The following is a 27851-nucleotide window of genomic DNA, read 5'->3' as shown; positions in this document are numbered from 1 at the left end:
AAGAGGTACCTGAGACACTCGGATCATCCAAAGGCCAGGGAAGAAGAGACAAGGCATGCTCAGAGCTCGTCTGGAGCCAGGGTGCAGTGTCCCCACCTGGGGATGGCCACTGCAGTGAGACGCGCTGGAGGCGCCTTCAGATTCAGCCCAACGTTCAAGCACAGACAGTGACAAGGAGCCCCAGAAACCCAAAGACAGCTCCAGGCTGCTTCGAAAGAGGTGAGAGTTTATTGGGGGGAAGGTAACAGTTGGTCAAAGGTCATCAGTGCAGTCCTGCCCTCCCTTCAGGGACAGGGCAAGTCAGTCCAGTGTGTGGTCCTTGGAGCCAAGGGGGGAGGGCCCAGGGAGTGTCACAGTATAGCAGCAGGAATTCAGTGTGAGCTCCCCCATTGGCCCACCCACAATCCAGTCTAGGAACAGGGTTTCCCTGTCAAGGTCCTCAGGCATCTGCTACTGAGCTGGGAGTCTCCTGAGGCAGAAAGCGTCGTTGCCGGAGTGTGGACTTCTCCTCTTCCTAGAGGGACAGGTAATATATGTGTGTTATCCAGGCTGGGTGAATGTCACCTGTGGAATTCACTTAGTGACAAATAGAGCTGCCCAACCCTCACCACTCAAAACGAGTTTCATCTCAAGCCTTGCTTGATAAATGTCACTTTAGAAACAACCAGTTTGTGCACTGTGACACACTTCCAGGCCCAGGGCCACTAACACATTGGGATGGTTAATCTTAATTGTCAACCTGACATAATCTGGAATACCCTAGGAGTGGAGTCTCAATGAAGTAGTAGTGCCTGAATCACGTTGTTCTGGGAGAATGTGGTGGGGGTATCTTTACACAGTTAGTTGTAGTGGGAAGATCTGCCTACTGTGGGTGGCACCATTCCCTACATAGGGCTGTAGAGTGGAAGAGAGCCGAGTGCAGGCATGTGTGTACCTATTGCTGTCTCCTGACTGCACTTAATGTCACCAGTCTCTCAAGCTCCTGCCTCCTTGACTCGCCTTCAAACATTGAGTGCAACCTTAAATCATGACATAAATAAACCCTCTCTCCGGAGTTGCTTTGGAGAGTATTTTGTCACAGCAACAGACGTAAACCAATGAGGTCCTAAGATGGGGAGACATGAATCTCCCATCTCCAGGCTGTGTTCTCAAGTCACCCCCAAGACCTCATTTAGTTCCCCCCACGGCACATGTGATCTGCTGGGGACACGGATCTTTGGGCTGTCCGTTCTTACCACCTCTGAGGCCGTGCTGGGGCTGGCACCCTCAGGGGAGCCCCCTTCATCCCTTGAGCAGTCAGGTCCTGCATCTTCCTCATACTCTGTCAAACAATCCGACTCCTCCCCTGAGATGGGAAGTATCAAGGTGCAGGTGAGGAGACGTGGGCTGAGCTGGTATTTCCAGCCACGCATGCACCCCCTCTCCAGGCCCAGCACGCCCAACTCTCAAGGGTCCCTTTTGTCCCTCACCATCAGCACAGCCATCAGAGATGTAGCTTGTTGGGGGCTCAATCCGGGACACGATCTCAGCCAAGTCAGTGAAGCCAGAGCTTGGGAAGGCAAGTATCTGTGGGGTGGGGAGGGGTGGGTGAGACTTTGGGAGTAGGGATGGTCTGAAGGGTTTTAAGAGCTCAGAGGGGACTCTGAGGTGGTGCCTGAGACTTGAGAGGATCAGTAAAACCCAGGGATGCATTAGATCATCTGGGGTTTCTAGAATAGAGGGGCTTGGGGTTCTGGAATCTCTGAGTAAGTTTGGTCCCAGCAGAAGCATCACAGGCTTACATCTGCACGGCGACTCTCATTAAGGTCTGTAGATCTCCGGTCTGTGAGCATTTTCTCAATGACTTCACCACGGGTCCAGCCTCCAAACACAGCCTTCCCATACTGATAACCCACATCCTGCAAGAAACACGGAGGCTGGGACTATGCCTGACACTACCACCAGCCTTGGTGCATCTACACACAGCTTCCTTCAGTATCCCCATTAAGTACTTGACTTCTGGAAGAGCAGACATCTGAAATCTAGTTCAGAGCAATGCGTAGCATACCTGCCCACAGATTTCCAGTTGTTGTCCCTGCCAGACATTACTAATCAATCTCATCAAATCTCTTTCCCACTCAGCCCCATGAGGTATTTCAAGTACCAACTAACACAAGATGGTGATGTGCAGAAATTATTTTCAAGGTCTGAAACTATGCATCACGTTTGTGAATAGTGTCATGACCCATGTCTACAGTAGACATTAATCCATTATGGTACATCAGACATTTTAACTTGGAGCCTCTGGGTAGCAACTACTGATCAATTTCAGCAGGGTCAGTGGCATACAACATATTACCCCATCCCTCTCCAGACCCACAGCAGACATTACCAACAGATCACTACTTTCACTTTCCACTTGTTAGAAACCGCTACACGGTGCTTCAGGCAGTGCACACAACAGATTTAGTGCAGACGTAGAATACACGCAGCCATATCCGGATTGTATCTGCTGCGAACATTACTGTCTGATCACTGTCTACCTCCCATAGCCCAACTACTCACATAGATCTGGTCGAACTTTCCGAAGTCCATGGTCTTGAAGCAGTCAATGGATGGACGAAGGTACTCGCAGTAGGAACTGGACTTGACGACTTCCAACTGCCGCACACAGGACACGTATGCCAAGCGGGACTGGATCTCAGCCATGTCTGGAACCTTTACCTTGTCTGCCCAAGGGTTTAGCCGTTTCCACAGCAACCACCAGCCAGACAGGCTGTCCCCATAGGTGCTGAGGTCTGTCTCATCCTGGCTTCCCACGTCGATGGCGATGACTGTTTTGGCCCCCATGCTGCGTGCGATATCCGCTGTGGAGCCAGGAGGTCAGCAGCCTCTCCCCACGGGAGCCCAGCAGGGCAGGGATACCCAACCCAGTCCCACAGATACCACCGTGAAGATGGACACATGGAGGTTGGGGGTGGGGAGCATGCAAACACCATGCTGTCATGCAAATGACATGGGACGTTATGCAAACAAAGCCGAGAGAAGATGGTCCAGTGAGAGTGGCAGTCATGTTTGTGGCTGTCTGTCTGCAGGTCTGTGTAATACAGAGCCTGACTGTCTATTCAACTTGGTGTAGTTATCCTTGAGTGTATGTTGCTGGGTATGCACATCACCTGCACACGCCTCTGAATGTCTGTTTCCATCCCTCTTTTCTGAGACCCTGTGGGAAGCAAGCACCTTGTCCTCCTGAGCCTGCACCTCTGGCTAGGCCTGTCTGAATGCATGTCAGGAAATATCCATCTCTGTGTGTGTGTGTGTGCAGGCTGAAGGTTAGCACGGGGTGTCTTCCTCTATCACCTGACACCTTAAAAAATTTCTAGGTGATGCACACTTTTAATCGCAGCACTCAGGAGGCAGAGGCAGGTGGATTTCTGAGTTCACGGCCAGCCTGGTCTACAGAGCGAGTTCCAGAACTGTGAGGGCTACACAGAGAAACCCAGTCTTAAAAACCAAACAAATAAACAAAACAAAAAAATGTATTTCTGTGTATTTAGGTGTGTGCCTGCACGTGCTGATGTGCATACGTGTACAATGCCTGCAGAGGCTAAGAGAGGCGTTAGATATCTCTGAAGATGGAGTTACAGGTAGTTGTGAAGATGGACGAACAGATGTAGCTGGGAACAGAGTTGAGGTTCTCTTCAAGAGCAGTGCACATTCTTAACTGCCAAGCCCTGTGCCTTTCTTTTTGAGAAAAGGTACCCCACTGGACCTGGAGTTCGTCCTCGCCTAGACTGGCTGGCCAGTGAGCCCTGGGGAACCTTGAGTCTACTTCTCCCATCCCTCAAAGTGCTGGGGTTATGGATGTCCACCACCGTGGCCATCTTTACATGGGATGGAGCTCAGGTTATGTTTGTGCCATCCACAGAACCACTTTTCTAGCCCTGTGTGTGTCTGCATATCCAAGTGTGCCTGTCTACCTGCAGGTCTGTGAACGCCTCTGTGTTTCCGTGTACAGAACATTTCCAGTGCTGGCAGGACCATTAGAAAATGCTTTTAGATCTGCTCTGAGTTTTCACCCCTGTTGTTCTGCAACAGGTGCACATAGTGTGCTATAGCCGGCCAGATGCTGGTCTGTGAGGTCAAGTGTGTCTGTGCGTAACTAACATGTTTCTGGGGTGTACACTTTTGAGACTGAGTTTGTTTGTTTATTTGGTTTTTGTTGTTTGAGACAGGGTTTCTCTGTGTAGCCCTGGCTGTCCTGAAGCTCACTCTGTAGACCAGGCTGGACTGGAACTCAGAACTCTGCCTCTGCAGTGCTGGCATTAAAGGTGTGCACCACCACCCATTAGAAGGATGAGGCTTCTCAGAGCTTCGCTGGCATCTACCTCCCATCCATGCTTGTGAAGTCAGTAGGCAACCTGGGATGTAGCTCAGCTAGTGTCTGCACAGCATGGAAGCCCTGGATTCCATCCCCAGCACCATGCAAAGTGGGCATGGGAGAGCACATTTGTCATCCCAGACGTAGAGGCAGGAGGATCAGAAATTCAAGATCATCTTTGATTACCTATCAAGTTTGAGACCACCATGAGCTACATGAGATCTTGTCTAAAAATCAACAACAACTTTACATTGGTGGTTGTGAAAAAAAATGCTCATCTTGGTCACGTAGGCACCTTATTCAATCTACAAGTCTATGCACACAGATCCCATAGAGTGTGCAGGAGATATGAATGAGTACACTGGCCAGTGTGGTTATTTACTTCTCAAGTATGTGTTTATTCATACATGTGCATGTGTTCTATGTAAGCACCCGAGAGACGCGGTGTGTACGGGAAGCTGGTGTGCACATGTAGAAGTGTGTTCTCTGTGTATGTGCATGTACAGGCACCAGCTCTTGTGTCTCATACACCCATCCCTGTGTCCACTGTGACACACGAGAGTGGGAAGTCACTGCATTGTTATTTGTTTACAGACAGGGTTTCCTGTCGCTCAGGCTTGTCTGGAACTTGCTTTGTAGCTTAGAATGGCCTTGGATTCCTGAACCTCCTGCTTCGATCTGAACCCCGGGATGACGAGCGTTCAGCGTCATGTCCGGTTCTCTGTGAGCAGGGGTAGAATGCAGAGAGCTTTGTTCACACGAGGAAAGTTGTTTTGAGAAAAGAGTCGTATGTAGCCCAGGACGGCCTCAAATCCATCATGTAGCTAAGGAAGGCCTTGAACTTTTTTTTTCCTTTTTGTTTTATTTTCAGACCGGGATTTTCTGTTTAGCCCTGAGTGTTCTCACTCTATAGACCAGGCTGGCCTGGAACACAGTAATCCACCTGCCTCTGCCTCCCGAGTGCTGCGATCACGGAAGTGTGCTTCCATGTCTGATGTGTGTACTCTTCAAATGTTCATGTTACTGTCTACATGCACTCACATACCTGTATGCATGAATAGATGCCTGCACGCACGTGTGTCAGTCTATGTCCCTGTGTAAGCTGTGTGTGTGTGTGTGTCCTCTTGAGCTTCTTCATCCAAAAGGACTTGTCTATTCTAGTCTGTGTGTGCAGGAGTCAGTGGGCATGTGCCTGGTGACAAATGTCCATGCAGATGTGGGTGGGCAGCCACTTGCCTGGCAGGTTGTTGATGTAGCCACCGTCCATGAGCAGGTGCCCATCCTTCGGGTCGCACAGCGGGGGCAGGTAGCCCGAGAGCGTCATGCTGGCGCGCACATACCGCCACAGGGAGCCTGCCCGGTGGGATACACAGACACAGACACGCACAGACACGCTCAGACACACTCGGAGGCCCGGCCAGCCTGTGGGCTCGCTGACCTGGAACGTTGTTAACGTAACACCCGTCCACCAGCAGGTGCCCGTCCTTGGGGTCGCAGAGTGGGGGCAGGTAGGGACAGTAGGAGGCACTGGCCCGGACGTAACGCCACACGCAGCCTGTGGGGATGGCGGGAGGGGGTGAGGTGCCCGACAGGCCTCCCAGCTCCCCACCCCTGAGAACGGACATACCTGGGGCCTTCGGGACATTAGTGGGTGATGGGTTAGTGATCGGTGGACGGGCCCAGGTGGACGGTCACTTGTGTTAACAACGTCCCAGACGCTCAGCTGCCCCTCCTCCCCTACAACCCATCCCCACACAGCTGGCCAACATGGTTGTAGCAGGGCTTGGAAGGACGGCACCCACCATCTTTGTGGACACGCATGGCGGAGGCAGTGATGTCTGTGGTCACATTGAAGTAAGGCAGCCACAGGTCCTGGGAAGGGGTAAAGACCAAAGTAGAAGAGGGTGGAAAACCCACGGGAAGCGGCAGCAGGGCCAGGTGCCGGGGATGGACATACCTCAATCTGCTTATCCTGGAAGACACGGTGGATACTTCGGTTAAAGGCTGAGCCAGTAAACATGGAGGTGACGGGATATGTGAGGTCCAACACAGGCTCCAGGACAGAAGTCATGCTCTAGGAATCAAATGGTCAACAGGAATTGCCGAGAGTCACCGAGATCATCGCTCCAGGAATATCCACATACACACAGGGCTTGTGAGTGTCACTCAATATCATAATTGCTCTGGTTGGCTAAGAAGTCACGGAGGGTTCACCCAAAGTCCCAGTGATGTTTCTGGAAGGATCTTGGCAGAATTTCCAGAGTACAGGAACCCTACCCACATTACTGGATCAGGCTATGGCATCTCCACAGGCCTCCCCGTGCTTCTGGGGCCCTGCCACCCCATCTCCTAATACCCCACACAAAACACACCTTGGCCCACTCCCGGGCGCGTTGTTTAGTACGGCTGGCGCTGCGTTCCTCCGCATACAAGGCCCCAATGAAGGAGCCTATAGATGTGCCTCCTACAAGGTCGACTGGGACCCCTGCCTCCTCTAATGCCTTCAGCACCCCAATATGTGAGCAGCCTCTGCAGAATGGAGGGGACCCGTGACAAGCTGAGGATCTGCGGGGACCTACCCCCAGGAATTCTCTTGTTCCCACTTCCCCTCCTGAAAAAAGAAACTGTAACCAGGCTGTGGGGTGTCTCCAAGGTACTAGCTCCACCCCTTTTTACACATCCTGGTCCTACCCCTTAAGACACAGTAAGGAAGCTGTGTCTTTGAATATGCTTGTCCCTTACCTGGCTCCGCCCCCACCCAGCACCAGAGCAATAGTGTTTCCTGTGAGCACTCGTGCCAAACGGGAGAAGTCGCTGTGACGGTCTGCGCGCCTGGAGAAAACCTTCTCGTACAGCTCGTGCTGGGATCCAGGAGAGAATAAAGATGCATTAGACTGAGCTAATAGGGAACAAGTCTAGGGGATATACTGATCTTTGCTACGTTCCCCGACCCTCGCAAATCTCCCTAAGTCCTGCTCCTAGACAGAGGAGGGTGTGCCTCCTAGGGGTCCTTTCCAGGCCCTGCCCAAGCCCTGGTCCTGCCCCACTGTGGAGCATGCTGCACCCCTAAACTACAACCTTTGGCAGATGCACCAAAGGCCACCCAAGGTGGAGGAGGGCGTGTCATCAAGCCACGCCCACAAGGGGTGTGCCCCCAGGCCTTTCTTCAAGCCACGCCCACAAGGGGTGTGCACAGGCCTTTCTTCAAGCCACGCCCAAACCTCGGTCCCAGAGGGAAGAACAGTAATTCTCAGGCCTCAACCCCGATTGGAGGGTAAGTATCCCTCAAACTATACTCCCAAGCAGGTGTGCTCCTAAGGCTCTTCTTTATGCCACACCCAAACCCAATCCCTTAGGTAGAAGAGGGGGTGTTCCCCTGGGTTCCTTTTTTTAGGTTCCCACCCCTTACAAGTTTAGCTGGGCTGCGACGAGAGAAGAGGCGGCGAGGACAGCGCAGGTGCAGGTGCCCGGAGCACCAGCTGCGCATGTTGAGCCACTCTACAGTGCGCGTGGGGCCGGGGCCTTCCTCCCGGTGCAGCAACACCAGCTGCTTCAAGGCACGTACGGCAGTGTTCTCCAGCATCTGCTCCAGCTGGAAGACAAGAGACAGGTGGAGGTTAACCTTCTCTACCCACACCCAACCAAGCTCAGCTCCCTCACTGAACACCAGCGTCCATGGCCTTATACAGGTACAGAAGGGCAAGGGATGAGATCCTGAGGGAAGACTGCGGTTTATGTGTGGGCAATCAGTGTATATAGTCTCCAGACCTGACCGACAGTGGGTTCCTGGTCCCCCAGGCCCACAATGAGGATGCAGTCAGCCTGGCGGAGGCAACGGACGGTCCAAGGCGTCAGGGATGTATCAGTTTGGTAGAGCACAATGCGATGGGCATCTTCCTGCTGGGCCAGCCACCCTGACAGCCGGAATTCTTGAATGCTGGGATATAATGAGGGAATGTTATCTCGGAGCTGGTCTGGAGTGCCACAACCTCTCCCGATATAGAGATAATGCAATCCTAATGCTGGGGATATTTAGATAATTCTGGTCCCAGCAATTAAAATTCATGCCAAGGCAGGGAGTTGGGGTTTGAGGGTAGAGGTGTTGAAATGGGGACTCAGATATTACAAAGGCATATGTATATTTATTTTCACATATATTTGTTTTGCATTACTTTGCCACATGAAATCATCGACAATGTTAATGCTCAATAACCACATAATTAAGTTACAAAGGAAACAAACAAACAAACAATGAAAAAAAAAAAAAAAACAGCTCAGGCTGGAGAGATGGCTCAGCAGTTAAGAGCACTGACTGTTCTTCCAGAGGTCCTGAGTTCAAATCCCAGCAACCACATGGTGGCTCACAACCATCTGTAATAAGATCTGATGATCTCTTCTGGTGCGTCTGACGACAGCTACAGTGTACTTATATATAATAAATAAATACATAGACAACTATTTAGATTTGTAATTATAAAAAAAGTAATTATTAAAAAAAAAAAACAATTCATGGGCTGGAGAGATGACTCAGCGGTTAAGAACACTGACTGTTCTTCCAGAGATCCTGAGTTCAATCCCCAGTAACCACATGGTGGCTCACAACCATCTGTAATGGGATCTGATGCCCTCTTCTGATGTATCTGAAGACAGCGACAGTGAACTCACAAATACTAAATAAATACTCATAATATTTTAAGTATGCTTTGAGCCACAGTCATAACCATGAAAGCTGCATGTGGCCCCTGAGTTTCCAGTTTGACGCCCCTGCTACCAAAATGGACTTGCCCACAATGTCTCCCTACTGATCACACAGACAGGACTCCTTGATTCAGAAGCCTAGTTCTTCAACCCAATCTGAAAGAATCTCCAATACAGGCCTTCCGCCCTTCCAGCCCCACTCTCCAACCCCCACACACCTATCCAGCGCTGAAGCCCCCAGGCGTGCCCGGATGATGTCACTGTTAAGGAGGAGCGTGGGACCTAGGAGTTGAGGAATGAAGGTTAGAAACCCACTTCAGCGCTTGGGAGGCCTCTCCTAAAGCAGAGTACTGGTCCCTCATCCCTGTGGCTTAGGTTCCCTTCCATCACACCCACCACCCCCTCATCCAGCATTTACTATGGGTGACTGCTGTATACACACACGGTCCCACTGGACAGATTCCCTACTCACCGATAGCCTGCAGAGCATGCTGCAGTTCCAGAGTGAAGGCCATCATGGGCACCTCGGCACACACGGGGAGGATAGCTACAGTGGACAGATTGCTGGCTGGGTTGGTCAGTTCTGAGTGCTGCGGAACACTGAGCCCGGAGCCTGCTGAGACACCCACCAGTCACAGATGGCTGAGCAACTCTGTTTCGAGAGGGATCCTCTTTCTCCCCACCACCTCCTCTTCTACCAATCTCTCCTCTCTATCTTCCTTTCCTCCTCTTCTCCCCCCACCCCGTCTCCTCACAGCCCCCCATACCTCCTCTACTTCCTTTTCATCCTCCTCCATCCCCCAGCCTACAGCTTCTCACTGCTCTGAACTATGACAACACCATACTGAAGCCATGCTGAGTACCCAACATACAATTCCATCCTTGGGTGTTTCTCGTTAAGACTTGGCCAGTACCCTTTACTTTGAGCCTTAATCTCAGGGAGACCCATTATGCAAGTTTGTTGTTGCTGTTATTTTCTGAGACACATAGCTGAGAATGACCTTGAGATCCTGCCTCCTGCATCCAACCTCTCAGTGCTGGGATAACAGACATGTGCTACCCACGGTGCCCGTACACAGCCCACCCTGGCTCAGGCTGCTATGTCTCAACACCGACTTAGACAAGAACATACTTGTGACTCCTGTGTCACTGATCAGTTTCTCAGCTAACAGCCTAGACGAGGTTGCCATTCCCATCTCTTGCCTAGGCCTCACTTCAGACTCTACTTGCTGGTTGTTTCTTCCCTCCATATGACAACCTCAGTGAACTCAAATATTTTCCCAAGCCCTTCTTTTCCTCTCAAGTTACCCCTTGCCCTGGCTCAAAGAAACAAAACAAAACAGAAACCCTGGATTGGAGCTATAGGTCCAGTGCTTGACTTAGCATGCACAAAGCTCTGGGTTTCTGTCCACAACATACACTCATGTTTTAGATAACAAGGCATATGCTTGTTATCTAAAGCATTCAGAAGGTAGAGGCAAGAGTATCATAAATTCAAGGTCATCCTTGGCTACACAGCAACTTCAAGCCAGTGTGCGCAACACGAAACAGAGCTCCAAACCATCAAACTTTCTACTTCTTTTCCACATCGAGCTTTAGGTAAACTGTGGCGGCTCAGCCCACAGTCCTCAGAAACCCTCCTTTGATTCATCTTTCTCTTCCGCCTTTTGCCTGCAGCTCTATGTAATTGACCTCACTTTGTTTCCCTCTATACTTACCAGCTCCTAACATTGGGACTTATATGACTTCCACCTTTATTTCCTGATTGTGAAGGTTATGTCAGGGAAAGGTTAGCAAAAACGTAGAAGCTCAGGTGCGTTTGGTGGCACGACTCAAACAGACTGTACCATGATTTATTCTAGCTCACAGAAACTACACACCAGTATAAACAACCCATTTTCTAGCAGGCCAGTTTAATTTTGGAAGCTATTTCCCAATGTGCACCTAGTACCATCTGATCTACCACACGTGTGCGTGCAGTTTTACTTGCACGCACATTCACGATACATAAGTAGTAAAAATGTTGCCCTTACTTAAAAAAAAAAATCTGCCCGCTAAGACTTTAGATCAATTAACGAACTGCCTAGAAACAAGGACTACATTTCCCAGCAAAACTTCCGGTTCCAATCCCACCTCCATGCCAGTTGATCACTTGTTCTGGGTGTGCCAGACTAAATCCCCCAGTATGCTCTGAGGCTGTCAAACTCTCACCTGGAAAGGGTCCTTGCAACTGCTGCAGATTGCCTAGAATTTTCTGGCTTAGCAGATGAATAAGGCGGGTCACGACCTAAGGCAGAGGGAAGCAAATGCTGTTCAGTAAGACTGAAAGGCAGCCTGGCGTACGGGAGGCCCTGGTCCTTGCGGTCCCCAACCAGAAGATGCACCTGTGGGTACCGACGTTTGATGTGGCCTAAGGTGCCCTCGGGGAGCTTGGCCAGCTCTGTGTCTCGCACAGCGTGTACAGTGGTGGCTCGTGGTTGCCGGGTCAGTGCCTCCACCTGGGACACAAAATAAGAACTCACCCAGGTGATAACGGGGACCCGAAGAAGCATAGAGGGTGGAGTCTAGACTCCTCACCCACTGGACTGATTGCTTCTGACTCCGTAAGAATGAGCCAGGGAAGAGGTCTGGGTTGGTGCTAAAACCGGGGTTGAGTTCTCCAATTCCATCTGATCACTCCAATGATGTGCATGTAGGTGAAGGGCCAGCAATGCTCGGAGAGATATGGGGCTGCCCTTACCACACCAATGAGATCCCCTCGGCCATACTCCCCAACTAGCTCCTTCTTGCCACTGCCTCGTTGGATGACACTTCGGAGACGCCCATTGAGTACAATGTATGTGCAGTCTGAACGGTCTCCCTGCCTGGGGTGGGTGCAGAGTAGAGAGTCAGACAGAATTGCAGGCAGGGTTTGAGCAGTGAGGTAGGGCGAGCGTGGTACCTGTAGAGCGCGCGTCCAGCCTCCACAGCTGTCCAGTCAATGGCAAAGTCCATCTGGCGCACGAAGGGGGACATCCTAGCAGCCACCGTGTGAGCTGCACTGAGCACCACACTGGGCTGTGCACGCATGATCCTGGAAGCAAAGAGGGAGGCGGGGCTAGGCCTTCTTGGAGCACATTAAAAGGAATGAAGAAAACGGCTGATGATTTGAGAGTGAAACAGAAAGGACTCACATCTATCTTAGAAGATGTTGGGAGGCCCGATTTAGGAGCTCCATCCTAACCTTCTAGAATGGGTTGGGGGGGGAGTATGTTTTGGACTCTTCCCCTTTGGAAAAAACTAATTGGGCCTTGGTCATCTAGGTGCCATACCTCCCCTCGAGCCTTACTCATAGAAGTCGGATTTGGAGATCCGCAGGAAGGTGCAGTCTCTCTGGGCACGTAGCGTGAAGATGAGGGGTTCCCCGGTGAGCACCGCCAGTTGTCCCACCAGCTCCCCTGGCTGTGCCACAAACAGACACACTTCCTCAGCCTTGTCAATCATGCGCTGGTACACGTGCAGGCAGCCCCAGAGCACAAAGTGCAGGCTCACATCCTGTTGGAAAAGAGGATGGGAAATGAGATGAGCATTACCAATGCCTCCGCACTTCTCCCCTAAACTCAGATCAGTGTCCCCCACAAGAAAGCCTTACAGAGGGTTAGGAAGAAAAGGCTATGTATATAGCTCCTGTGGTAAGGAGCTTACCTAGGGCACAAACAGCCCCATCTTCCATTCCCACCATTACATACACAGACATGGTGTTGCACACTGTAATCCCAGACCTTGGCATTCTGGAAGCTGAGGTAGAAATGCATGTGGAAGGAGGTTCAAAGTCACCCTTGACTACATAGCAAGTTTGAGACCACCCTGTCTCAACAACACAAGCAAAAACAAAAAACAAAAAAAAAAAAGAAAAAGAAAAAAAAAAGAAATAATAAAAATCAAGCAAATGGCCAAGTGTGGCGTTACAACTACAATTCCAGCACTTGTGAGGCTGAGGCAGGAAGACAGCCTGAGTTTGAAGACAGACAGATCTACATAGTAAGGCTTTGTCTCAGAAATAAGACGGGGGCTGGAGAGATGGCTCAGAGGTTAAGAGCACTGACTGCTCTTCCAGAGGTCCTGAGTTCAATTTCTAGCAACCATGTGGTGGCTCGCAACCATCTGTAATAGTCTCTGATGCCCTCTTCTGGTGTGTCTGAAAACAGCTACAGTGTGTTCATATAAATAAAAATAAATAAAATTTAAACCAAAAAAAATAAAAAGAAATAAGATGGAATAAAACCAACGAGGATGTGGCACAGTTGACTGAATGCTTGCTTAGCAAGTCAGAGGCCCCAAATTCAACTCCCACCACCTTATAATCCAGTGATGCATGACTCCAGCTGCAAAAACTCAAGGTCATCTTCAGCTACACACCCAGTTCAAGAACAGCCTGGGATATGTGGAACCCTGCCATAATTTAAAATGTAGCTCACTAGAGTAATTTCATAACACAGATGAAGCCCAGAGTTCAATCCCCAGCACCAGATATACAGGTGTTTATCAGTAATCCTCGTGATCAGAGAATGCAAAAGTGGGAAAAGGGAAGACGGGATCTGAGCGATCAGTCTTTGTTTAATGTCCAACGCTCAAAGTATAATTCACCTGGACAAAATGGTTTGCATAGAACCTGTACACATCACACAGGAGTCCTGCAGACTTCTGCACACTTTAAACTCTTTCTGGGCAATGATTTATACTCTAATACCATGTAAAAACTGCTACACTGTATTGCTTAGGAAATGTCGTACCTATCCAGGATAGACACACTAGTCTTAAGCTTATCTATGCGTTATTTGTGTTTTTCTTTTTAAAGAAGGGTCTCACTATTACTTGTCTGGCCTGGGAATGCTATGCAGACCTAGCTGACCTTGAACTCTAGAAATCCACCTATCTCTGTCCCTAGAGTACTGAGGTTAGAGGTATGTGCTACCATGTCCAGCCTTTTAAAAAAAGATGTATTTCTGTTTTATGTGTATGTGCATGTGTTTGCTTGTGTGTGCAAATGCACACCATGTGCCTTCACAGTCCAGAAGAGGGTAATAGATTCCCTGGATCTAGAATCACAAGCAGTTGTAAGTTATGTGGGAGCGGGGAGTTGAATCTGTGCCCTTTGTAAGAGGAGCAAGTGCTTCTTAGCCATCTCTCCAGCCACACTAAATCATTGTTGGTTTCAGACAGGACGGTCCTATGTATGTGTGTGCACCAGAGTCTGCACCCAAGACAGACACTGCTAATGGATTGCCAAACTCCTAGACCAGATTAAGGCCTATGCATTCTTCCAAAAAGAAACCCAACAGGAAGCTGCAAAAGCCCACACAGAGCCAGGCCTGTGGCAGATGTCTATAATTCCCAGCAATTTAGAGGCAGAGAAAGGAGGATGAGAAAGGCCACCATCAACCATGTACAGAGTTCAAGGCCACACTCAGCTACTTGAAAGAGCTCAAGGCCAGCCTGGGCAGTGTGAAATACTGTCTGACAAAAATAAAACAGACGCATTTATGGAAACAGAAAGATTAGAGGAATGAGATCTGTTCAAGGTGATCAAATGTTTTAAAATTGATCCCACAACTCGTTGAACACACAAGAACTCAGCAAAGTATACAGTTTAAATAGCCACACTCTATTGAGTTATGAAGTTCTATTCAACAATGGGATCCCCCTTGAAGAGATCCTCTTTGGGGCTTTTGCCATCACTCAGAATAAAGGCCCTTGCTTGGTCCCAAGCTTGACAGCCAAATCCAATCTCTGGGCCCCATGTAGTGGAAGGAGAGAATTGACTTTCAAAGGCTGTCTTCTGATCATTACATATATGATGTGGCATGTATGCCCACATATATACTTACATATTAAAAAAAAGAATTAAAAAACTTTAAAGCAGTAGGTCTCCATTGCTTTTGTTTTCTACATGGAACATATTTATTTTCAAGTATTTTTCTTTTTTCATCTTCCCTCCTATCCAGTGATGGGATTCAAACAGATTTCAGCCAGGTACAGTGCTGAGGTCAGAGGGATTCTGGTTCAGGGACAGCCTGGACTACACAGTGAATTATGGGCTAGCCTGAGCTACTGGGGGGCCTCAGCAGGGACAGGCAAGATGGCTCATGTAGTAAAGGTACTTGCTGGCAGGCCTGACAACTTGAGTTCAATCCTAGGTTGCACGTGGTGAAAGGAAAGAACAGGTTCCCCCAAGTTGTCCTCTGTCCTCCACATCTCTACACTGCATGAACACACACACACACACACACACACACACACACACACACACACACACACACACTGTGCAAACAGAAAAGAAAGAGAAGAAAAGAAAGAAGGAAAAAGGAATAAAAACCATTCCTGGACATTCGAAAGCGAGGCAGCCTCACCCCAAGAACTTTGCACAATTTGCTTTCTATTTAGACTGAACTTTGACCCACCTATACCTAACTAATTTCTTCACCCTGCCTTCTTCACTGGTGGTCACATCCTTAGAGGCACTGCCCCGTTTAATCCAGTCTTTGTAGTGACAAGAATGTGGCTCTTTGAAGCTCTAAGCCCTCTGAGTTTACAAGGATTTACGTGCACCTTTGAGTGATGTCCATCAGAACTGCTGACCAATCGTGTACCAAAGACATACAATTTTTCCTTGTCTCTGTCTAGCAAGTATGGCAGGATCTTCGACATGGCAGATGCTCAGTAAATGCATCTCTCTTTTGTGGTTAGTCTGGCCATCAAGACGCGCCCTAGCTCCTCCACCCCTTTATAAAAGGGGAACTGAAACTACTCAGGGATGGAAAGATCCTCTGTGTCAACCACATCAACCTGTCTGATGCCAAAGAGCCAACAGTGCTGAGGGGGCAAAGTGTATATAACCTTCTAAAACAATCTCCAGGTAGTGTGTGGCTTACATATGAGCATTACTAAAATCAGGTTATCATTTCTTGCTGAATGTGTGTGTACAGGTGTGTGTGTAGGGAAGCCAAAGGGATAGCCTCAGGTGCTGTCCATGTTCTTGTTCTTTGTTTGAGACAGGGTCTCATTATGTGTTCTTGGCTGGCCTAGAGTTCACTGTGAAGACCAGGCTGGCCTCAAACTCACAGAGACCAGAATGCTGGGGTTAAAGGCATGTACCCCTCACCTGGCTCCCTTTGTCTGTGGTTTTTGAGACAAGGTTTAAACTCTGGGACTCGGTGCTTGCTTAGGTTAGGCTAGATGACCAGCAAGCCTCGGGTCTGCTGCTCTCTCAGCTCACCTGTGCTGGGGTTATGAGCAAACAAACCTGGTTTTTCACGTGGGTGCTAGGGATTCGAACTCCAGCCCTTGGGATTACATACCGAGTGCTTACCAATGAGCTGCCATGGATTGCCAACCTGAGATTAGGAACATTTCAGTGCAGAACTTCTCAGGCCTTGAACAAGCTAATGAAGTCACTCAGAATTTCCAAGAAAGGATAAAACGGCATTTCTCAAAACCTGTTTCACTAGATCCCTTGTTATAATACAGGCTGAGAATCCCTTATTCAAAGTGCTTGAGCCTAGAAGTGTTTTGTATTTTGAATTCTGCCCCCCCCCCCCGGATTTTGGAATATTTGCAGAAAAAGGGGGGGGGGGAGGGTCCCTTGGTGACAGGATACAGGTCTAAACATGTTATTTTATATGCATAACTTTAGGATAATTCTTTTTAGTTTACTTTTTAGAGACATTGCCTTCTATAGCCCAAGCTGGCCTCACTCTTGCTACATAGTTGAGGAGGACCGTGAACTCTCCTAATCCTCCTGCCTCTACCTCCCTAGCCCTGGGATTACAGGTAAATACCACTAAATCAGGCCTTGTATTTTAATGTGGTCACAGGGATCAAACTCATATTCTTCTGCTTACAAAGCATTTCATACACTATGTTTACTGCTTCGGCGTACACTCCCCACTTGCTGTTCATCACTGAAGGAAGTCAGGACAGGAACTCAAACAGGACAGGATCCTGAAGGCAGGAGCTGATGCAGAGGCCATGGAGGATGCTGCTTACCAGCTTGCTTCCTCTGGATCGCTCAGCCTGTCTTCTTATAGAATCCAGGATCACTGGCCCAGGGATGGTGCCATCCATAATGAACTAAGCCCTCTCCTATTGATCACTAATTGAGACAATGCCTTCTAGGCCTTTGCACATGCCAGGCAAATGCTCTAACTCTACCACTGAGCCACCCCTCCCTGCTCCAGCTCTTTTAAAAAAAATATTTATTTATTTAATGTATATGAGTACACTGTAGCTGTCTTCAGACACACCAGAAGAAGGCATCAGATCTCATTACAGATGGTTGTGAGCCACCATGTGGTTACTGGGAATTGAACTCAGGACCTCTGGAAGAGCAGTCAGTGCTCTTAACCACTGAGCCATCTCTCAAGCCTCCCCTGCTCCAGCTTTTAACTGATGACTACTGTATCCTTCCTCTGTATTTTTCTTAACATACGTGAGAATTTATGGTCTCCTGGTCAACTTTACACACACACACACACACACACATGCACACGTACATGCACACACATACACAAACACACATGCACACACACATGCTCTCTGTTTTTATATAAAGATATATAAATAGATTTTGTTCTTAGCTTTTGGAGATTAGGTTTCATATAGCTCTGAGTATGAACTCCTATGTAGCTGAGGATGACTCTGAATTGTGATCCTCCTGCCTCTACTTCCCAGGTGCTAGGATGGCAAGCATGCACCATGACACTTAGCTTATGTCGTGCTGGGGGTGAAACCCAAAGCTTCATGCATGATGGGAGATCCCTCTTCTAGTTGAATTCTACTCCTAGCCCTATTCCTACCTATCCAATGAGCACCTATCCAAGCAGGGAGGCACCGAGGCTGGAAGGAGGACAGAACATGGAGGCACACCACAGGATCATGGAGGCCATAGGAGAGAGTTCAAGGTTGGGAATGCCAAGAGAAAAAAAATGAGGGATGAGAGATGACGGTTTAATAGCCCGATGGCACTTGAGGTGAAGGTAGTGGGTGAAGATCATAAAACCCTGTATGGACAGGCCACACATGGTGCACACCTTTAATCTTAGCAGTCAGGGGCAGAGGCAGGTGGATCTCTGTGAGTCCAAGACTAGCTTGGTCTATACAGTGAGTCCAGGCAAGCCAAGGATACACATTGAGACCCTGTTTCAAAACAACACAACGTATCCTCTCAGGGTAAGAGGCCAAAAACTACAGGGATGAGAAGTTGGCCACTGGCCAAGGAAAGCGGTAATCCCTACATCAAGGTCAGGGCTCAGAGGTCAGAAGTCAGAGGATGAGCTCTGGGTACCACAGCTCAAGGGTCAGCCTTACCTGGTCCCCCTGGCGGGCTATGATGGTGCCGGCTTTGGCATGATGTAACAAGACTCTGCTGTTCAGTAGAGAGGGGTCCTGGGGAGGGAGGAGAGTTGAGATGGGCCCAGCCAGGCCTTCCACCTGCCTTCCTCATGCCCCACATCCCTCCATAGTCTGCTCACCTCAATCCGCATCAGCTTGGCTAGCTCCCTCTTCGCAGCCTCAAAGATGCTGCTAGTCTGGCGGCCCTGGTAGGGCCCAAAGGGACATCCGCCTGTGGCTGACTCATCTTCACAGTAGCTATATTCACAGGCGCCCGCTGGTTGCTCTCGGAGCTCCTGAGTGGGGGTCTGAGTAAGGCAGGACTTGTGATTTCCTGTGTGCCCTCCCAACTGACCTTTTCAAGGGGCTTGCCAACTGACCAAGGCCAGCGTTTTCTGAAAGGGGGGCTGAGGTGAGATGGGAGAAAAGAGAAGGCCTCACCCTAGGGGATGCTGTCTGAGGTCCCCCAGATGCCTCTTCTTGAAGGGAAACTGATATCCGGCCACGCTCATAGGCCATGTCAAAGTCAGAACGAGGGCCACCTTGCAAGCCTATGCATGGAGGAGAGGCAAGAAAGATGGAGCTGGGGTGGGGCTGAGAGATGAAGTATTTGGCTAGAATGCGTAGTAAGGTCTTGGGTTCTACCCCCAGCTCCAAAGTAAATAAGTAAAAAAACCCAAAATGTTAGTAACCACAGCTATAACCAAAATTAACTGCACGTCAATGCTGCAACCATGACAGACATGACTAGTTAATGACCACACTTTACCTCTGCATCTATCTTAACACAGTTGGGAGAACGATCTCAGAGCAAATCCACCAAAAAAACAAAAACAAACAAAAACACAAAAAAAAACTAAGAACCAAGGAAGTAGGATCTACACACTCATTTTGTAGGTAAGGACAGAAGATCAGGACTGAAAACAGCATGTCCTAGATTCAAATCTAGACCCTCAAGGGTCCTTCCCGCACTACCCACCCCTGACTTCCCACCCATCAGGGCTCCAAACCTGAGATGTCGACTGGCATGGAGATGCAGCGGCTCAGTAGAGGGGCTGGGGGTGCTTCTAAGGATGTGGGCTTCACAGGATCCCCTGGGAAGAGACCAATGCTTGGGATTCTGCCCTCAGGTCCCTAGGCCTCACACTAGAACTAGGAAGAGTGAGGAACAGAGGGCATCTGGGCAGGATCAGTTTAAGTCTGCAAAATTAGCCTCAGTGAGTAATGTGCCAAACGTGCATCGAACTTGCTGACCGAGTTCTAGCTCTGAGACCCACAAGGTCGAAAGAGAGAACTGCAAGCTGCCATCTGACCCTCACTGCTTTCCATAGCGGTGACGTAAATACATGTTTGAGGGGCAGGTAGGAGCCACCTTACGTACCTACAGGTCCAGGCAGTGGTGCTCCAGTGGGGTCAAGGGGCCGACCAGAGGTTTCCTTTGGGGTTTCTTCGGCACCTGAGGTGCTGACTACCCGTTTAGAACCACGGACAGGGCTGGTTCGGGTTGGGAGGCCAGGGCTGGGGAAGAGACGTAAGGGCTGGATCTCCTGTGGCGGGAGTGGAGGGCAGAGAGTCATTTATAGTATATCCAAGTGCCCCCAGCCGAGTCCCCACATTCTCTTGAGCTTGTGTCCAACTCACATGGCTGAAGAGTTCATTGGTCAGACCCAGGTAATTGTGAAGTGCCAGGAAGGTGACTCTCTGCAGCCTCACCATGATGATCTGCAGGAACCAGGGCAGGAGCAGGGGAGAGGAGTGGTCAGGAGAGTGAGCAGTCAGCGTCAGCAGCCTCCACAGAGGTCTGGCTGCCCAGGAGTCATAAGCAGTAACTGCTGCCTAACCACCGTGCTGATGCCCCCGATAAGTGGGATGGTACGAGGGCGGGTGTTCTGCCACCGTGGAGGAGGTGAAAGGCCGGCTGACCTGCACCACTCGCACCAAACTCTCGGGATACTTGGTGAAGACAGCCGAGAAGGCTTCTACTGGGAGCCTCAGCACTGTAGAGTCCCGTGCGGCCCTAGCTGACACAGTCCGCTGGGGGTGCTGGTGACCCTGGGAGACGTGTGGAAAGAAGAGATGAGCTTGAGATCTGTGACACGTTCCCTGCTCCTTGCACCCTTTGTGGTGCAAGTGACAAGAGCAGCATCAGGGGCCCCTCCCTTCTACCCAACTTGAAACTATCACTCACCGTGATGACATCAAGGATGCTCAGAAGGCTGTTGACACTGTCTCCAGGAACGACTTCCTTCACCACACACTCCTTCCCATCCTGAGACAAGGGGACAGACCGATGCCAGTCTCCTGCCGCCGGATCTCATCTCCGAGTCACCCCAATAACGACTGAGCTCACAAACCTCCTAACCAGTGCTGCTTCCTGCACATCACTCTTTGCTCTGTTGGGTCTTCCCAAATGGCCACCCAGTCCTCTGATACTTCTATACATTAGAATTATAACCCTACTACACACAGCAGGCAAGTACTCATCAGTGAGCACCTTGCTGGGGGATTCTAGACGGGGGTTCTACCACTGAGCCCCACCTGCTGTCCCTCACTGGGCAAAGGCTTTACCACTGGGCTCCCATACTAAGCCATCATTAACCTGACTTTTGACTACACATCCACAAAAGCAGTATCTAAATGTCCAGTGCCTCGCCTCCCACAGCGGCCCCGCACAGTGCACACTCACAGGCCCTGGTAGGCAGAGTTCCAGCAGCCCGTCTTGAACCACGTAGATACTGGCATCTGGCTGACCGGGCCGAAAGACATAGTCCCCCTGCCCAAGACGCTGGAAGACCATGTGCCGGCAGAGCTCCAGGAAGAGTGGCTTCTCAAAGTGACCCAGCACCCTATAAGATGGGCAGTGGGAAAGGGATGGAGGAGGTGAGAGTAGTCCCAGGCTCTGCAAGAACCCTCAGACACTCAGACCCTGACACTTACCGAACATTCTTAAGCATGTAGAGCACCTCAGAGGGTAGGTGGGAATTGGCCAGGTCGCCCTCTGTGAGGTCAGCCTCCAGCACTGAAGGTGGGGGCTCCTTCCGCTGTAGGGTCGGAGTCTCCTTCTGGATACGCAAGATCCTGCCGGGAGGTTAGAGCAGTGGTTCTAAACCTCCTAAGGCTGCGGCCCTTTAATACAGTTCCTCATGCTGTGGTGACTGCCCCACCCCCAACCACAGCATTATTTCTGTTGTTACTTTACAATTGTCATGCACTGTAATGCAAATGTCTGGCCTGCAGATGGTCTTAGGTGACCCCAGCAGGAGGGGTGTTCGACCCCCAAAGGGGTCACAACCCACAGGCTGAGAACTTCTGGGTAACAGGGTGCTCGAAACGAAGACACCCACTTACCCCCCCGTTTATATACAGAGCAAACACCAGCCCACTGCTTGGATCAGGCCCTCTTCTTACTTTTGACATTGGGTTTATTAGCACGCTGCCATGTTAATTCACTCACACATTCCTATGGCCACCTTCTTCTCACTTCACAGGCAGATCTGGACAGCCAGCACAGAGACTGCGTGTGCCCCACACAGCCTAAAATGTTTACCATACACCCCCTTGCAGAATAAACTTACGATGTAAACTTCAGGGACTTTCATCCCCCAGCCATAGGGCTCTCGATCGGACCCTCGATTTTCTTACGAGTTTTATTTTATTCGTTCACAACTTCACACAAATATCTAAGGAGCTTTGGTCGTGGCCTCCGAGATCCTTTCTAACCTGATGTCCTTTCTGCCAGAGCCCTTCTTTTCGGGAGGACCCCTTCCGACTTTCATGGGTGTCTTGTTTGTTTTTGTGGCCCACTGCGTTTAGTTAGGAGTGCTTGCATGAACACTTTGCTTTGAGCAACTTCCTAGTGGCTACAACACTGAAGTCTATGGCTCAAAGCAAACACTGACAGCTCAGACCTCCTCAGGAGGGGTGGAGCCTCATGAACTCTGTCCCCTGGACTCTGTAGTTTCAATGACTAAACCCCGAGGTTAAGACTGATGGCACTTGTACTTTTCACAAGAGACCTGAAAGTCATCTCAGCCAATCTAGACAAAACCATCACCCACATGGGAACATACATCACACATACCTATACACTAAATTAGTTCATTAAAAAAAAAAAAAAGAAGGTAGGAAAGGGAAACAAAAGGGAAGAAAAGGTTAAAACAGAGAAAGAGATAAAAGGCCCACGAGCTAGCTTCCTTGCAGGTCTCAGTGAACCCCACCGTAACTTTTCTGATCCTGACAAATACTTGAGCTACCCCTCTTCTAATGTGGAGGATTTAGGTACAGCTTTTCTGCTAAGGACTTGGGGAAAACTCCTTCCTGTGAGTCACAGTGGCCATGGGGCAGCCCCTTCACTAGCACAAGAGTCCTGAGATGGACCTTCTCATATGAATTAAATTCAGTGATAGGGAGAAGCCCGAATAGAACTCTTTCATTTTGTTCTGTTTTGTTGGTGTTTCAAGGCTGTGTTTCTTGTAACCCAAACTGGCTTCAGACTTGGCTAAGTAGCCAGCGGTGACCCTGAACCCCTGATATTCCCGCTTCCACTCTAGAGAACAGAGATGGCAGGTGTGCGCCATGCCAGGCTTGGAAGAATTCTTTTACTGAGATCTTAACCAAGCCTTTTCCTGGCTCACCGTTCCGAGATGATCATCCTGAACTCAAGAAGACCTCAGGGTTCTTCTTAACATCATGTCATTACCACAGCCAATTCATGGTTCAGAAAAGCTAGAGGTACACTTGTGTGTGTGGGGTGTGTGTGTGTTGTGTATATGTGTGTCTGTCTGTGTGGTCTGTATGTGTGATATGTGTGTGTGTGTGTGGTATGTGTAGTGTGTGTGTGATGTGTGTGTCTGTGTGTGTGAGTGTGTGAGGCCAAAAGACAGCCTCAGTTTAGTTCTGCAGAGGCTGTCTACCTTATCTGATTGAGACAGTGTCTCTCAGTGGTGTGTTGGCCAGTCAGTGAGACCCAGAGAACTGCCTGTGTCCAGCTCCCCAGAACTGATGACAAGTAAGTTACCATACTCAGATTTTTTAAAAACATGGGTTCTGAAGATTAGACCCAGATACTGATATTTGCAAAGCTTTATCAACAGTTTTTCTATCAAAATCACAAAAAGGTCTGTGATACCATGGCTTGTCATAGAGTTCAAGGATGACCCCCTGGTGTAAAAAGACCCTCAGGTAGACCTCATGATGCCAGAAGATTCCAGAGCCATTTCTTAACTTACAGAGATCCCTAGAAGAGCCTTCTCAAAGACACTGATAAACATCTGAGATAATCTTTCTAAGTTTTTAATGCAAAAAAATTATTTCTTAAAAATTCATATATAGGGCTGGAGAGATGACTCAGTGGTTAAGAGCACTGGCTGCTCTTCCAGAGGCTCTGAGTTCAAATCCCAGCAACCACATGATGGCTCACAACCATCTGTAATGGGATCTGGTGCCCTCTTCTGGTGTGTCTGAAAACAGCTACAGTGTACTCACATACATTAAATAAATAAATAAATTCAAATATAGATTTATCTAGCCCCCCACCTCTCATATGTGTGTGTGTGTGTGTGTGTGTGTGTGTGTGTGTATGTGTATGTGTGTGTTGTGTAGGTCAGAGGACAACTTTCAGGAGTAAGTTTTCTCCTCCCCCCCATATGGTTCCGAGGAATAGGACACATGCCTCCATGCTGGGTAGCAGATGTCTTTACCCACTGGGCCGTTTTACTGGCCCACAAAGGAATTCTTAAACTGGGAAGTGTGATGGGCACAGGCCTGTCATTCCAGTTACCCAGCAAGCTGAGAAAGAAGAATCACTGGTTCAAAGCCTGCCTGGGCTATAGAGAAAGTTCAAGGCCAACCTGGATAACTTAGCAAGACCTTGTCTCAAAAAACAAAACACAACAAACAAACAAACAAAACGTATACGGCTTAAGTGTAGCTCACTGATAAAAATGCTTGCCTACCATGGCCAGTCTCTGAGGTTGACACTGTGGACCACAAAGTAAATTAAATAAATTGAAAAAGCAAAAAACGTCGGGCCAGCAAGATGGCTTGTGGGTAAAGACACTTTGTGCCAAGCCTTACAGCCTGAGCTCAATCCCTGACATCCACATAGCAGGAGATAACCAATTGCCACATACATGCTATAAGATGCTCACACCCACATGCAAACACACACACGACAAATACATTTTAAGTAATAAACAAAATTTAAGTAAAGTAGGTGCTAATGATAATAGTTCAGTGGCAGAGTGCTTGCTGCAAAAAATGAATGAATGAATGAATGAATGAATAGGGATGTGGCTCCCTTAGCATGTTTGCCTGACATGCAAAAAGCCTTGAATTTAATCCTCAGGACCATATAAACCAAGCATACTGACACAAATCTATAATCTCAACACAAAGGAGGAGCAGATGCTAACGTTAGTCTTGACTATACAGAAAGTTCCAGGCCAGCCTGGGTTAAATGAGACCTTGTTTCAAAAAGCAAAACAAACCCAAGCAAACAACACCACACACACACACACACACACACACACACACACACACACACACACACACACACACTACTTGAGATAGCCTCCCACCCCCAAGAGCAAGGAACTATACAGGGTAAACGACACAGACAACAGCATCTCTAAGAGAGATGGTTTCCTGTAGATAGCATGATGCTTCTGGAGAACAGGATTGGGAAACAGCCCCTCTAGCTAGCCATACAAATATCTGAGATTGCAAAAAGCCACCTTGAATAAACTCTCCATCCAGTACGGTAAGAGAGCAGGTGTAGATTCCTAATGTACTCCACGGACAGGGAAACATTATGAGACAAGCCTTAAGTGACACACATGCTCACACCAGAAGTGTCATGTCTGGGATTGGCAGAACTCTGAGATAGCCCCTGCCAAGTGAGGGCCTTGAGATGTCCCTCTGCTGTGGGAATATTTCCCAGACAGTCCACATGGCTCAAGAACTCTGAAATACAAAAACTCCCGTGTGAGCTGACCCGTCTCGCACTGGGTCAATACACTCAGTGTCAGCCTTACTTTTTGGCAATGTTAAGCATCTTCAGTTTCTTCTTCATGCGGGGCCTCGAAGTGGTGGAGACTGATGTGTCCACCAGGGAAGAAGTGGATTGTGACACCTGGGAGAATTCAGAATATTGAGTCAATTGGGGAGAGAGGAAGGGCAGATCCAAGGAGACCTTTATAAAGGCAGAGATGTCCACTAATAAGTGTAAATAGGAAAAGGGCAGGGCTTCTGTGGTCAGCCAGGCCAGCAGTAGGTCTTGGAACTCACCTTCCGCATAATCTTCCGGCCATAGAAAAGCACTTTGTCCCGCTTCCGGAACCGATACCGGGGACCCTCCGGGGCTGGAGTTTCTGGGGATTGGGGGCGGGGGAGATGGTGCTTTGAGCTCCGCGCAGGCTTCAACAAATTCCCCACCCCAGCTACTTGGTCTCTCCGGGTATTGCAGCTTCCCCTCCATCCCTACAGTATCCCTCCCCCTTCCCCCGAGGGGCCCTCCAAATCCTCACTCTGCACCCGCAGCCTTCGCACCACCAAGAGGATGAGCACGGCGGTGACCAGCACCGCCACTCCGGCCCCAATCATCACGCCCAGCACCTGCGGAACAAACGGCACAGGCTGGGCAACGCATATCCGTCCTCCTAAGCCCTCCTCCAGGGCCTTTCGAATCACCTCTGCCCCGGAGGAGGTCGTATTCAGCTCGTGACTCGGTGTCCCCATCTGCAGAATGGGTCAATGCCGGTTCCTTCCCACCCCCTACGTGGGGAGCAACTAAGCCTTCCCAGAGTCTAGGTCCCCGCGATGCATGCCGGGAAACGTAGTTTCGCCTGCACATACAGGGTTCTCGAAGAGAGAATCGCGTGGTGCACGGCAAGCCCGCCGGGAGTTGTAGTCCGGTGCAAAAATTCCCCAACCCTTACCATTCCGGTTTGCAGTGGGGCCTCCATTGATTGTTTCAGACTAGGTAGCAGGTCTGGTAGCCTGCAGTCCTGAAATCGAGGAGCAGAAGTGACCAGAACAAGATGTCAATCAAGCCTACCCAGCACTGACTACAGGCTCTTCCCCTATCTGATCTCACAAGCCACGCCCCCTAGATACCTTAGACTGGACTGACTCCTCCATTCGCCGGGGTTGGGGTGAGAGCGTCTAGAGGGGGTACTGCTAGACAGAAGGATAGGGGCAAATTGACCTCCCAGCCCAGATCAAGGGGGTGAGCCCAGCCCCCAGTTCTTTAACCTACTTCACTTATGCATAAGGCCGACCAGACTCCCCAACGTGTTCATCTGCACCCAATGGTCAAAGGGTATCCGTCCTGGCACCCACAGTTAGCAGCTCGCTGGCAGGTGCCCTTAAGCCATGATCTCTTCTGGCAGTGGCTCCTTCCTAAAGTCGGACTACTCTTGATTGATTAACCAACCCTCAGGCGAGACCCCCTCCTACACCCTGTAAAGACTTGATGTCCCACTCCAGGAGAAACCAGGACCTGTAAGCCAGGAGGGTGAGGCGACAACTGGACTTCGGGCTCCTGCCCCAAGCTTGCCTCATCAAGGAAGCTGGGAGCTGGGGCATAGAGCACTGCTGTGGAGTCTATTGAAATGGGGGCTCAAGGGCCATCGGAGTAAGATGAGCTCCCAGTGTTATAGCTTTTAAGCTTGGAGATTTAAATGTCACATAAAAGGAAAGTTACGGGGTCTCGCGGTCCGGAGCATCCCAGGGATTAGTGAGATGATGCAGGAGGTGTAACCAGGGACGCCGGAATTGGGGGAGGGTAGGAGGAACGACGCACTGGAAAGTTACTGAGATCCGGTGATACACACAGCTACTAAGGAGCCCAAGAGCTTCTAGGAAGATACCGAGGGAGGTAGGAATGCTACCGGGACTCTTCTGGGACGCTGGAGATCTTTTTGGTGTCTTTAGACTATTAATGGAAATATAGAGGGATCTCAGGGCCCCGAGATGTTACCTGCAAAATTGTTAGATTGACTACTCCCTTTCCGTACTCTAGGTCGCATCTGGCTACCGATGCGGAAACACCGGGACAAGGAACTTAGGGATGGGGGTGGGGTGGTATTGGAGCATCAAAAAGTCGGGACCTACCCGGAATCAGGACAAATCGATCCGGGGCAAAGCTGAAGCTCGCTAACGGTCCTCGAAGGGACACCTTTGCTCGCTCGATGGAAACTCGGACCACTCAGGAGCTGCAACCAGGTCCACCCAGCGCCGGCCAACACCCCTAGTTTTCTGTCCGCTGTCTCAGACGCGGCACCTTTAAATTATTCCGCTGCAGGGCACGCCCCATTCCCCGCCTCCCGCCATGGTTGGAAGGTCGCACTGCGTCAGCCATGCCTAGTGTGGCGGCTTCTTAAAGGAGCTGACAATTTATGAAAGGGCTGCCTCACCTGTTACA

The 27851-nt window shown here is 49.7% G+C and overlaps 1 protein-coding gene across 13 annotated transcripts; it reads right to left on the bottom strand.

Moving 5' to 3' along the window:
• Positions 1-229: 229 nt before the first annotated feature.
• On the bottom strand, positions 230-27661 carry PNPLA6 (patatin like domain 6, lysophospholipase). 13 transcript variants are annotated; one of them, XM_080940960.1, is made up of 36 exons: positions 27542-27661; positions 26685-26838; positions 26543-26605; positions 26365-26433; positions 25954-26041; positions 25715-25797; positions 25462-25559; positions 21365-21505; positions 21114-21273; positions 20616-20696; positions 20351-20479; positions 20069-20149; positions 19809-19974; positions 19438-19521; positions 18869-18978; positions 18568-18735; positions 18404-18481; positions 12387-12592; positions 12000-12131; positions 11799-11922; positions 11443-11556; positions 11270-11345; positions 9531-9674; positions 9277-9340; positions 8129-8297; positions 7770-7952; positions 7103-7221; positions 6733-6889; positions 6318-6434; positions 6163-6232; positions 5597-5713; positions 2545-2846; positions 1782-1898; positions 1470-1566; positions 1236-1345; positions 230-514 (listed from the first exon to the last, which is right to left on the bottom strand). In XM_080940960.1, the coding sequence occupies exons 3-36, from the start codon at positions 26564-26566 to the stop codon at positions 440-442; spliced, it is 4053 nt and encodes a 1350-aa protein (XP_080797086.1). In that variant the 5' UTR covers positions 26567-26605; positions 26685-26838; positions 27542-27661; the 3' UTR covers positions 230-439. The 13 variants fall into 13 exon arrangements, with proteins under 13 accessions (XP_080797086.1, XP_080797085.1, XP_080797087.1 ...); XM_080940959.1 differs by lacking the exon at positions 27542-27661 and having other exon boundaries at positions 26543-26602; positions 26685-26754; XM_080940961.1 differs by lacking the exon at positions 27542-27661 and having other exon boundaries at positions 9531-9671; positions 26543-26602; positions 26685-26754.
• Positions 27662-27851: the final 190 nt, after the last annotated feature.

The sequence above is a fragment of the Micromys minutus genome (genome assembly GCF_963924665.1).
Source record: "Micromys minutus genome assembly, chromosome: 29".
Lineage (NCBI taxonomy): Eukaryota > Metazoa > Chordata > Mammalia > Rodentia > Muridae > Micromys > Micromys minutus.
Note: the sequence above shows the minus strand (reverse complement) of the source record. Positions and strands in the feature narration are given on the sequence as shown.

Excerpts from the sequence above, each read along its gene's own strand:
- PNPLA6 (XM_080940954.1), bottom strand. The coding sequence starts at position 26,164 with ATGGGGACACCGAGTCACGAGCTGAATACGACCTCCTCCGGGGCAGAG. Across the intron at positions 12,132-12,386 it reads TCCAAATCCGACTTCTATGA|GATCATGCGTGCACAGCCCA; the intron begins GTAAGGCTCGAG and ends CTTTGCTTCCAG. Across the intron at positions 11,923-11,999 it reads GCTGGACGCGCGCTCTACAG|GCAGGGAGACCGTTCAGACT; the intron begins GTACCACGCTCG and ends CACCCACCCCAG.